The sequence below is a fragment of the Lithobates pipiens genome, unplaced genomic scaffold (assembly GCF_037356315.1).
Source record: "Lithobates pipiens isolate NorthernLeopardFrog02 unplaced genomic scaffold, aLitPip1_a1.2 Scaffold_8, whole genome shotgun sequence".
NCBI classification, from domain to species: Eukaryota; Metazoa; Chordata; class Amphibia; order Anura; family Ranidae; genus Lithobates; species Lithobates pipiens.
Genome location: NW_027507903.1, coordinates 222,167,393 through 222,179,816, shown reverse-complemented (window position 1 = coordinate 222,179,816; position 12,424 = coordinate 222,167,393). Strand labels below are relative to the sequence as shown.

At 39.5% G+C, this 12,424-nt stretch overlaps 1 protein-coding gene across 2 annotated transcripts in view; it reads left to right on the top strand.

The window, feature by feature from the left end:
• The window catches only part of PRICKLE1 (prickle planar cell polarity protein 1), an 86,604-nt gene extending 77,451 nt beyond the window's left edge, over window positions 1-9,153 (top strand). For both annotated transcript variants that reach the window (XM_077472555.1, XM_077472556.1), the window contains exons 3-8: window positions 475-588; window positions 2,708-2,845; window positions 3,692-3,895; window positions 4,315-4,501; window positions 5,035-5,895; window positions 7,230-9,153. In XM_077472555.1, the coding sequence (XP_077328681.1) occupies window positions 475-588; window positions 2,708-2,845; window positions 3,692-3,895; window positions 4,315-4,501; window positions 5,035-5,895; window positions 7,230-8,092 (2,367 nt within the window). In that variant the 3' untranslated portion in view covers window positions 8,093-9,153. The remainder of the gene's footprint in view (window positions 1-474; window positions 589-2,707; window positions 2,846-3,691; window positions 3,896-4,314; window positions 4,502-5,034; window positions 5,896-7,229) is intronic.
• Window positions 9,154-12,424: the final 3,271 nt, after the last annotated feature.

Genomic DNA, 12,424 nt, shown 5'->3' with positions numbered 1-12,424 from the left:
CAGGAGCCAACAAAGCCGCTTTTGTCTCACCAATGTGTAAAATGCAAGAAGCAAATTAAACCTGTTTATAGGGGCTGTTTTCTAGAAGGCTTCTCGCGCTTTTCAGAGTAATTGTTGATAAAAAAAAAGTTGAAGTTTCCATAGAGTTGTTGACTACTGTTAAAGGAGCTGGGTATAATTGCCACATTAAATGTGCACAGTTTATGATACCCCCTAATAGTCTCTACTAGTTGCATTCCAGAAGAGCAATTCAGCAGCTGGGTGCAAAGTGATCATCTCTACTTGTGCTGAGCCGGCTCATCTGGTGCTCATTATCAGATAAGTCTGAAGTTGCCTAAGACCTGGTGTTACATTGTTTTCTTCTCTTGGCCATTTCACCTTTATTTAACGCTCTTTCCTTATGCTTGCAGTACAAGCTGCTCATTGTTTGAGGGGAAAAAAACTAAATGTATAATGCTGATTGTTCTAATGCAGGTTCAGTTATATTTTGCCTGTCTGCCTGAAGAAAAGGTCCCTTATGTCAACAGCGTGGGTGAAAAGTATCGAATCAAACAGCTTCTGTACCAGCTTCCTCCACATGACAATGAGGTAAGACTGCAGTATTGTTCAAGTAAAAACCTTTACATAATCTTAAGCATGCAAATGGGCATCAGGTCTTGTTCTGTTTACTTTAAGCATGAAAAAGCACACTTGTAGAACACATCCTTATGTGGAGCCAACCTTTTCACACCAATGGACATTGAAATGGTTTTGGACATGAGGAGAGAAAGGTTAGCACCTGTCGACTTTGGAGTACCTATTAGGGGTTATATCCCCCTTTTCTGTACTAGAGGCATAATTGGTAGTGAAAGGGAATTTTCCCCAAAGCAATGGGATATCCCACATTTTGACAGTTGTCATCCAATCAGGATGGATTTGTCTTGGGTTCCATTTTACCATCTGTTCCATGGTGTTTACACCATCAATGTGCCCTGTGCCTACACTTCTTCATTAAGCTATTGAGGGTAACATCGATGCGTTTTCTATTTAAAATAAGTCAGCTATGGGGGTTTACATGCATCATTCCTTTTAAAGGCTTGCCATATAATCCAGTGGTGATCTCCAATTTCTTCTCCAAATAGAATACCGTTTGTTGGGGGTTTTTTTTACAGCCTTTCAAGACTTTTGCAAGTTAGGAGTTCCCATATATGTATGAAACCTGTCAAAAATAAAAAACCCCTAAACTGTGTAGTGTTAAAAAAAAAAAAAAAAAAAAATGTTCACTGCTGTACTTTGAATATTTTGGAACAGTACCCTTTTTAACTGCTACTGGAGAACAGCTGGCTCTGCCCATTGTTCAGGTCAATAGTTTGAAAGAGACCAACTTTTTTTCTTATACGTCTTAAAAATTACACTTGTTCAGCGATGTGTTTTTTTTTTTTTAAGACTGTGTATTGAAAGTGTTTTAACGGCTTTCCTTCCCATTTACAAGGCTGTTTAAATTCCAATGTTTATAGTTTTGTTCTGTTTTTTTTTTTGTTTTTGTTTTTTGTCCCATTGCAAACTGCAATTAATAAAAAAAATAGATATAAACACACACTCATCAAAATAAATTATACGCTCATGCTATACTATACTAAAATACATGTTATGCTAATGAACATAAATATATATATATATATATATATATATATATATATATATATATATATATATATAATTATACACACAAATATAAAATATATGAAAAATATACAAATAAAGCAAAATATGAAAGTGCTTGCTGTGTCTTAAAGTGATCTGTGTTAGTAATAGTACCCGGTAGGGAGATATAATATTCCCTTATAGGTAATGTCCTTAAAGGGTACGTCTGTGACAATCAAATATTTAACTATAATGTGACAGTCTTTAAGAAAAAAACGTGCTTAAAGTGCATATGCTCAAATTCCAAGAAGTGATTCTGTGCCACACAGATCTTATTCAACCAGTTCTTATAGACAGTCCTGTGAACTCACCCAAAGCTCCTGCTGTCGGAGCGTGCTGAGGTGCATACAAGTGACATCCAGTTATAAAATTGACATGCTCATGTATCCATTTGTGCTATAGTTATAGGTGACCCCTTAGGCAATGGATGCTAACCTTGGAGCATGTGGCTTTTACACTAAGACAAAACACACTTTTGAACCATCCCTGGGTTCTATGCCCTATACTGGTCATGGGATCCTGGGCTTTCAATGCAGTATCTGCAATGACACAAACACATGACCTTCAGACCAATAGACTAAGAGTACTGATGCTTTCGGTCAAGTACTTGCTAATACAGATATCTTTTGCAGTGCAATTTTTAAGCCCATGCAAAATGAATGGGCTCAAATCGCACTACAAAAAATTGCATGCGGTTTCCTGCACCGCTCCTGTGTGAACTCAGGCTGAAGTCTGTATGACAAGCCTGGGTTTATACAGGAGCAGTGGGGGAACTGGATGTGATTCAGACAGGAATCGCACTGCATTCCTGTTCAAATCACATGCCATGCTTTGCAGTGCAATTTGAGCCCATTCATTTTGTATGTACTCAGATCACAGCTCAAAAGTATCTGTTTCAGGTATTGGAACATTTGCGTGAGTACTCGTGCAAATGCTAAGTATCAGCACAACCCTAATGCACCACTCTGTAAGAATGTGACTGTCAAGTGTCTAATACCAAGACATAAATCTTTTGTTTCCATAGGTGAGATACTGCCAGGCATTAAGTGAGGAGGAGAAGAAAGAATTAATAATGTTTAGTACACAACGCAAGAAAGAGGCCCTTGGGAGAGGCAATATTAAACTGTTATCAAGGGCTGCGATGCATGCAGTCTGTGAGCAGGTATGTGCCATGCTTTTGAGCATTTTGGAGAAATCTTGTTAGTAGCATTTATATTGGGGTTCATACCTGGTCAGTATTTTACCAATCTGCACATTTAAAAATAAGCGCTAATGCCAATGTTCTGGATAGAAAAGAACCTTTAAAGGTTTGGGAAGGCTGTCATTGTTCAGCTTTATGTTGCAAGGGTAATGTCTGTATGCCCACACATGGCCAGGGGGTACTAGGAATGGAGCTTCAACTACAGAGCCTTTCAGAGAGGATTTGAGTGAATTCCATTTCAAGATGTACTGTCTCTTGTGTTTTACTAAAAATGCAGGGGCCTATTAATTAACTTGTTTTCTAGAATCACTCACGATTAAAGTGACGCTGCTTATTTATGCTGTATACTGCAGTTGTCCTATGATTGCTTTCTTAAATATACCCCGTAGAAAGCCCCTGAGCGGGTCTGTGTACATTTTCATGTCTCGTTTATGTGCGGGCTTTGGATAATGTATTTTCTCTATGGGAGAAGTGTCAAATTGTAGCCAGATGGCTAAGTTTATTAAAACCACATTCAAATAATGAAAACCAGCTTAAGTGGTCCTCTAAATATCTACTTAACATACATCAGCAATATTTTTCTTGGTTTAGAATCCGTTTATGGTCAGGGATTATTAGACTTTTCTCCCTTTGGATTTTAAATGGGTGTTTAAACTCCGTTGCTTGCTAGTTGTATGTCAGAAGTGGTACTTCTCCTTTTAATGTTAACTGACAAACGTGCCAACATTCAGTCAACATGGTATGGACTAGATGTGTTTAAATATAGTTTATATTGTAATTTTCTTTTCTTTTTTTCACCCTCTTTAGTGCCGTGAAAAGATTAATGGTGGTGAAATAGGAATTTTTGTTTCAAGAGCCGGTCCTGGGGTATGCTGGCACCCATCGTGTTTTGTTTGCTCCACGTGTAATGAGCTGCTCGTTGATCTCATATACTTTTACCAGGATGGAAAAATACATTGTGGCAGGCATCATGCTGAACTGCTGAAACCGAGATGCTCTGCCTGTGATGAGGTATATAAAATTACTTATATGGGCAAATGCCCATTACATGTTAATTTTGTAGTTGTCTTTTATTGCAAGCTTTTTGGCACTGTTTGAGTAGAATGTAGAAGTCAAACCTATGTCAAATTCTAAGTCTATTAAAAATTTGTACACCTGGCAGCTTAGTTACTTTTCACTGGGAATGTATATGGCACTCAATCCATTTGCCTAGTCTGAAGTGCTAGTAATAGCTTAGGACTAATACAGTGCTAATAATAGCTTGGAACCAATAGCTTAGAACCAGATGTACCACTGTATTAGTATGCATTACATATAAACACATTTTCACTGTATGCTTTTTATTTTTTTTTTGTGGCTGCCTGTAATTTTATGCTACAGCATTTGTCATTCTGCTTCTATATCCCTTATGAGTTATTTTCTTCTTTCAGATTATATTTGCTGATGAATGCACAGAGGCTGAGGGTCGTCACTGGCATATGAAGCATTTTTGTTGCTACGAGTGTGAAACTGTGCTTGGTGGACAGAGATATATAATGAAGGATGGTCGCCCCTTCTGTTGTAGTTGCTTTGAATCTCATTATGCAGAGTACTGTGAATCCTGTGGAGAACATATAGGTAGGTTGGCTCAATTTTCTGTAGAGCGAAAATGTGGTACATTGGGGTTATTTTACTAAAGACAAATTCACTGTGCACTTCCAAGTGCAGTTGGAAGTGCGCAGTCGCTTGTAGATCTAAAGGGGACATGCAAGGGAGATTCACCCTCTTTGTCCTGTTTAGCTTGATCATTGAAAGTAAAAGTAAACCCCACATTTTGGATTGTCCTCAGAAAAGTAAAGGGGAAACGTTTCCAATGGGGACATTATTTCTGGTAAACTTGTGGTCCCCAAGGGATTCCTTTTTACTTTGGAGGGGTTCCCCCTCACTTCCTGTTCTGGCTATGGGGCAGGAAGTGAAGGGTAATCTCGCCAATGGGACACAGATGGCAAAAAATAAACGGTCAGGGTTCATGACCCTCCCTTACTCTATCCAAAATGGAAAAAAAAAAGTTTTTTGCTTTTAGTTCTACTTAAGTAGTGGGCTATAATGAAGTCATGTTTTGTATAGCATTCTTTGATTGAGTTTTTTTTTTTTTTTTTTTTTTTTTTTAGGTGTGGATCATGCTCAGATGACCTATGATGGCCAACACTGGCATGCTACAGAAGGCTGCTTTTGTTGTGCTCAGTGCAAAGTTTCACTTCTGGGTTGTCCCTTTCTGCCAAAAAAAGGCCGCATTTATTGTTCCAAGACTTGCAGCTTGGGAGAAGATATGCACGCATCAGATTCTTCCGACTCGGCCTTCCAGTCTGCTAGATCCAGGGAATCAAGGAGAAGCGTGCGAATGGGAAAGAGCAGCAGGTCCGCAGATCAGTGTAGACAATCTCTCTTGCTGTCTCCAGCACTGAATTATAAGTTTCCTGGCCTTTCTGGAAATGCTGATGATACGCTCTCTCGGAAGATGGATGACATTGGCGTATCAAGGCATGGGGCCAATTTTGATAATGACTTTTGGAAAGGAAGGGATGAGCAGGATACGTCAGAGGACCATGAAGAATGGGCTGAGCATGATGATTACATGACTCAATTACTTTTGAAGTTTGGTGAGAAGGGACTCTTTCAGCAGCCTGCTGAAGATCATGGATCTAGTGAGCCTTGGATGTCTGAAAATATCAAAATGAATAGTGATCTAAAAAGGAGCAGGCAAAATCAGAGTTTGGCAAGTAAAAAGTATCAAACTGATATGTATTGGGCACAGTCACAGGATGGACTTGGAGATTCAGCATATGGTAGTCACCCAGGCCCTGCCAGCAGCAGAAAAATGCAAGAGCTGGATTTAGAGCATGGTGCATCTGGTTACAAACCTGACAACATACCTTGGTACAAGAGTTCTCTGGAATGCTTGTCTGATATGAAGCCACAGATTGAAAACATACGTGATTCAATGGATTCATTGGCATTGTCCAATATAACAGGTACTGATATAATTTTTTTTTTTTTCTCTTGGACTTATTCTATTAATTTGGTCCAAAAACATATTTTACATAGCAATATTTTAATACAATGCAAATCTTTTGCTTACAGAATTTAACATGTCACATGACTGACATCCATGGATAACATATACTAATATTAGAATTGATTTGAGATCTTTATTACCTTTTTGATACTAATTGATTCTCTGCTGGGCTTCATGCACCCTGCAGCTCAAAAGCACCTGTTCTACAGGCAATTTGACTTTTTTTTTTTTTTGCCTCTAAACACTCCTCCATGTCAGTCTGTGTCCATGCACACATTTAGAGGCAGAAAAAAACATCACTTGTGCATTCTGGAGAGCAGTGTTTGGGCTGAAATAAATGTGTGTTCACATGTTAATACATCTTAATGGGGAGAATATATTCTGTTTTGCATAAATGCTTATGCAAAAACTTGGCTTTTACCATGTTTTTGTGGCACTTCTCCTGTAAGGAGAAAAGGTGTCTAAAATAATAAAATGTGCATGAACCCTTTAAAGAGGAGCTACAGCTGGTTCTGTAAAAATTTTAGTCAGCAGATACAATCACCTGACCAAGGATCCAGCACTGTCCTCCCCCGAACCAGTTCTTCACCGATCCCGGTCTTCAGGTCCCCGGCGTCTGTGTTATCAGTTGGCTGTGACTCCTTGCAGCTTCACAGTTGACTTCCCACTGCGTATGCGTGAGCCACCTTGAGTTTTGTGACTGGTCCTGCAGCCCAAAAGGTTGCAGCGAGGAGGAGAGGGGAACTCCAGGTACCTGCATCCCCTCCCAAAAAGAAAAATGTATTCCAAATGTGGCTGAGGAGGGAAAGTGGAACTTCCCCTTTTTTTGAGTGAAGTTCTGTTTTAAGGATATATTGAGCCATTCACATCAGTCCCCTATTTAAGTGTATCTTACATCTAATGTCACCACCACAGCCACACGTAAATGGTAATTAATTTGTAGGACAGCAAAATTAGTCAAGTTACTAGTATGATTGCCAGCAAATCTCATAACTTTGCATCCTTTTTGTTTTTAAGATTTTTTATTTTTTTTTCCCCATGTTTTATAGTCAAAGGTTTTTTCCACATGGGTATAAATCAGTCTTCTGTAGCAATAGTAATAATCACAAGCAGAGCCTATTCTGGTTTATTTATTGCTGAAGTTCTCTTTAATCTTTGGCAAGTTTAGCTTGCCAACTAATCGGTAGCCATGGGAAACCCCTAAATTAGTTTAAGTCCATTATACCTATGTTTGAGCTTTGTACTCTGTGTGTTGCTTTCTACAAATAATTTTTATTTCTCCTTTTTCAGGAGCATCCGTTGATGGGGAAAATAAAGCTCGGCCCTCACACTTTTCTTATCCAAGCTTCCAAGACTTGGACTCGAGGGACTGTGAGAAAATGAGCAACATGGGTACTCTCAACTCCTCCATGCTGAACAGGAGTTCTGAATCTTTGAAAAGTCTAAGTTCAGAACTGTGCCAGGAAAAGCCGCTTCCAGAAGAAAAGCCAGTTCATATGTCAGCACTGAGAAGGTCTAAGTCGCAGACCAGACCACAAGTCAAATTTTCTGATGACGTGATCGACAATGGCGACTATGGCAGTATTGAAATCAGACAGCCCCCAATGAGTGAGAGGAGTAGGAGAAGGGTTTACAATCTTGAAGAAAGTAGCCACAGGCCACACCAACATCACAGACGCAGGAAAAATAGGAAGTCTCGCTCTGAAAATGCACTTCATCTTGCAGCAGACCACAAACCTCCAGGGCGGGAAAAGCCAAGATGTTACACATCTGAGGATTATGACCGACTCTTTCAGAACAGATCCCCTCAAGATGTGCAAGCATATATGCAAAATAGTGAACTATTTGGACAGTATACAAATGCTGCTTCAGATTATAGACTGCAAAGCCAATTGATGGATAAATTTTTTGGGTTGCATGGCGAGGATGATGACTCTTGGTGTTCAACCTGTTCCTCATCCTCTTCTGACTCAGAAGAGGAAGGATATTTTCTTGGACAGCCTATTCCTCAGCCACGACCACAAAGATGCCAATATTTTACAGATGATCTCCCCAGTCCCACAACTTCACTATCTAGTAGTCATTTTGGCCAAAGGACCACTAAATCCAAAAAGAAGAAGGGACACAAAGGCAAAAACTGTATCATTTCTTAAAACCCCTAGGTGTGCTTAGTTGAATTCCTGTGAAGACATTCTCAGTCCAGAGAGACAGTTTTATTTTATAGTTCTGCTATTTGAAAAAACTTTTTTTTTTTTTTAATGCCATGTCAAGTGTACCAAAACTGAGCAGCTGGTGTTTACATTGTGTAATGACTATGGAAATGTTTGTTTAGCAGGTTATTTACTTAGACGATCACAGGTTTACAGTACAGGTTTACTTTCTTTATTGCTTTACACACAATACTTAAGTTAGAAATTAGAATGTGCACCGTATGCTTACCTGACACATGTCCAAGACTCCCGAAGTCTGGAACCTACTCTGTAAGGGAGACTGTGTGTGGGCCAGCCCATTGTTTGCCAATTCCAGCAATCATTTACTCATGAATATGGTATATTTTCATGCAAATGAGATGTTTGCTCCTAACAGTTTGTATCTTCCAGGCCATAGTTTACGCTTTGTGTCCTTTTGTTGGGTATGGCCAATGGCAATTCAACCTGCCAGATTCCGAATATTTTTTTTTTTTTTTAATGGCAGTGGGTGTTTACCCTGGAAAACCTTTAAGTCCATGCTAAGTGTAGAATATTTAGCTGCAAGTTATTTATGTTCAGACAAATTTAGCCCTAATTTAACTGTGCAAATAATAAATGTATATATTGTATATGTTAAATGCAGGACATGTTATTTTTTATATTTCTTATCTGCAAGGTATAGGGCACACCGAAAGATGATTTATTGCTACAGTTTTTAGTTTCTCTTCAGTTGCCACAAGCAGTTCATAAAAACAATACCCAACAGTATTTAGCAACCATGTCTTTGAATATGTCCTCTCCTAAGTTCTTTGGCCCTGTATTTGGCACTGCAGTGGTGTAAGTTCTTATCCACCTGTGTAAAATGTAGGTTTTATTTATAGGCCAGAGACTAGTAGAAGGCAAATCTTTCTTCATTCTGCAGCAACAGACTGTCTCTAAAAAAAACATGTTTTAGATACCATAGGTCACTTGTTTGATATTTCTAAAATATTGACACTTTTTGTGAATAAAAATATAAATTCCCATTGTGTTTAGTAAGTGTTCCATCTTTCCTTCCTTTGGTTTTTCTTGTAATTCAATAGAGACATTTTCAGTTCCTTACATAGTTGCATAGTAGCTGAGGTTGAAAAAAGACACATGTCCACCAAGTCCGACCTATGTGCGTGATTTTATGTCAGTATTACATTGTATATCCCTGTATGTTGTGGTCATTCAGGTGCTTAGCTAAATAGTTTTTTGAAATTATCAATGCTGCCCGCTGAAACCACTGCCTGTGGAAGAGAATTCCACATCCTAACCGTTCTTGCAGTAAAGAACTCTTTATGCAGTTTAACTGCTTCAGCCCCTGAAGATTTTATCCCATTCCTGACCAGAGCACTTTTTACCATTTGGCATTGTCACTTTAACTGACAATTGCACGGTTGTTCAATGTATCCAAACAAAATTTGCGTCCTTTTTTCCCCACAAATAGAGCTTTCTTTTGGGGGTATTTAACCACCTCTGTGGTTTTTATTTTTTGCACTATAAACAAGAAAACGTGGCAAAAAAAAAAATTTTTTTGCTATATGAAAATATCCCCCAAAAATATATATATAAAAAAAAAATTATTTCTGTTTAGGTCAATATGTATCCTTCTACATATTTTTGGTAAAGTGAAATAAGCGTATATTGATTTATTGGTAATGGCGGCATATTACCTCTCAAGCATCTCCTCTCTAGAGAAAACAAGTTCAGTGCTTGTAACCTTTCCTCATAACGAATGTCCTCCAGTCCCTTTTATTCGTTTTGTTGCCCTTCTCAGGACTTTTTCCAGTTCCAGCACATCCTTCCTGAGGACTGGTGCCCAGAACTGGACAGCATACTCCATGTGAGGCCAAACCAGGGTCTTGTAGAGTGGGAGAATTATCGTTTTATCTCTGGAGAGAATACCCTTCTTGATGCATGCCAATATTCTGTTTGCTTTGCATGCAGCTTGGCATTGCATGCCATTGTTGAGCCTGTCATCTACTAGGATCCCCAGGCCCTTTTCCATCCTAGATTACCCCAGAGGTTCTCCCCCTAGTGAGTAGATTGCATTCATGTTTTTGCAACCCAAATGCATTATTTTACTATATTATATTATTACTATATTGAACCTCATTTTCCATGTAGTTGCCCACCTCATTAATTTGTACAGATCATTTTGCAAAGCTTCCCACCTCCTTTTTTTTTACCAAAAATATGTAGAAGAATACATATTGGCCTAAACTGGGAAGAAAATTAGCTTTTAAAAAAAAAAAAAAAAAATGGAGATATTTATTATAGCAAAAAGTTGAAGCGACGCAGCGCCATATTGCAAAAAGTGTTCAGTAAGGGGGTAAATCCTTCTGGGGGTGAAGTAGTTAAGGACCCTCAGGTGCAAGCCATCTGGTCCGGTCACTTATTAATGTTGAGTTTTTCAAGTCTAATTCTGTCCTTTGTTGGCCATGAGGGTGCTTCCTGTGACATGTTATGAAGATAAACATTGCAGTTCCTTCTGGTTCCACTAGGTGTGCAAGTCATTGGAACGGCTAGCAGAAAAAAGAAGCCAAGCACTACAGGTAATGCTGAGAACAGATGTGTAAAGCCCCATACACACTATCAGATTTTCTTCTTTCTTTTTTTTTTTTTTTTTCCTTCAGGTTTATCAAAACCATATAATTGGAGGTCAAACCATAGACAAAAATCTGAGATAATCTGATAGTGTGTATGGGGGTTTAGATTTTTTATTGTCAAACGAGAACACAAATTCAGAAACTGTTTAATATGTTACCTACAAGAGCTTGGGAGAGACCTCATAAAACCCCTTAGCTACCTTGCCTCAGTTTCTGTGTCGTAGAAGGTTGGACGTTTTTTTTTTTTTTCCCCCAGCTCTGCTGTATCTATTGTTTGCAAGCCCGCTTCATTGAATTTTTCCCTCCTGGCTTCAGTTGAGATGCCTCACTTATACCCGTTTACACTGGTCTGTCCATAGTAGTTACCTGGATCAGAATTTCCCCAGCACCAGCTTTGCAAGCTGTAACCGGACCCCTCTAGCCTGGAATGTGACCTTCAGGTACTGGAATCATTGTCCTGTTTCCAGACTTTAGTGTACTGTGTTCTTTGTTAGCCACAGAGCGCTTTCTAGGTCCAAAAGCTGTAGCACAGTTCCTGGTGTGACCCTGTCCCTGTAGACTTGGTAAGGTTGGTCAGGCTGGCGGCCTTTTCAAATTTCCCACCACTGTTGGTTTTATTGCTGTAAGGGTTGAGGATGATAGACTAAGTGCAGGTGTTGTCTGCTCAGTGGAGTGCCCCATACATATTTCATTATTTCTCAGCATTCAGCCTTGTGGAAGGATCATGCCACTGCTGTTCCTGCTTTTAAAGCATCACATTGATATCTGTTCTATTTTCACTGCCTGCCTATAGGGACTTTACCTCCAGCCACCTGAAACTATTATCACTACCAGGTGTCAAGGTTTTAGTACTGGAGGTCTTTCCTTGCATTGGGCCCAGTTGCATTACTGTTACGTGGATGCAACATGTCTTTGCTGCAACACTAAAGGACAGTCCTGCTACCATGTGTGACCTCAACACATTCTTGGTTCCTTCAGGGATACTGGGTAACCCCCCCACCCCCCTCCAGAACCTCTAACTCCTGTAATCTAAGACCTATTGTTCCTCATATTTGGGGTCTACCTCTGCACTGTTGGGTAAGGCTGAAGCCTCCCAATGCCCATAGGGACCTCCATGTCCTTTCCAAGCTTTGTGGCTGTTTTTTCTCAACTACTGGGGCATTCTACACACAGAAGCTCCAGAGTCACCCCCTGCAGAGTCTGTGGCCCTGCAGAGGTCTTAAATCAAACAAGGTCTGTTGCCCCATTAACATTTATTTTTATTTAACCTAGGTTGAGTCTCACCAGTCTATTTTTGAGGCACTGCACTTTCCTTCTGTTGACTCAGATATACAGGGGGTTGTTTCAAACCCTATTGATGAGGTGCATCTTGCCCTGCATCTGGAGGTTTAGCCTGCTGTTCTAAACCTGGGGGTTTGTAAAGCTCCTACAGCTGAAAATATCTTTTTCACTACAGCTGCTTTTTGAGTAATTTCTCTATGCAGACTGGCTACATTCAGTTGGGTCCCAGGACCCTTTAGGGCATTTCCACTTTTCCTTTTTGAGAGGGGATTAGTTAATTGGTTGTCTGGTCTTAATGTAGATACACCAGTGGCCCAGCTTACGAGAAATACCACTAAGCTGGATGAGATTGTGATTACCTTTTGGGACTCCAGGAACTGGC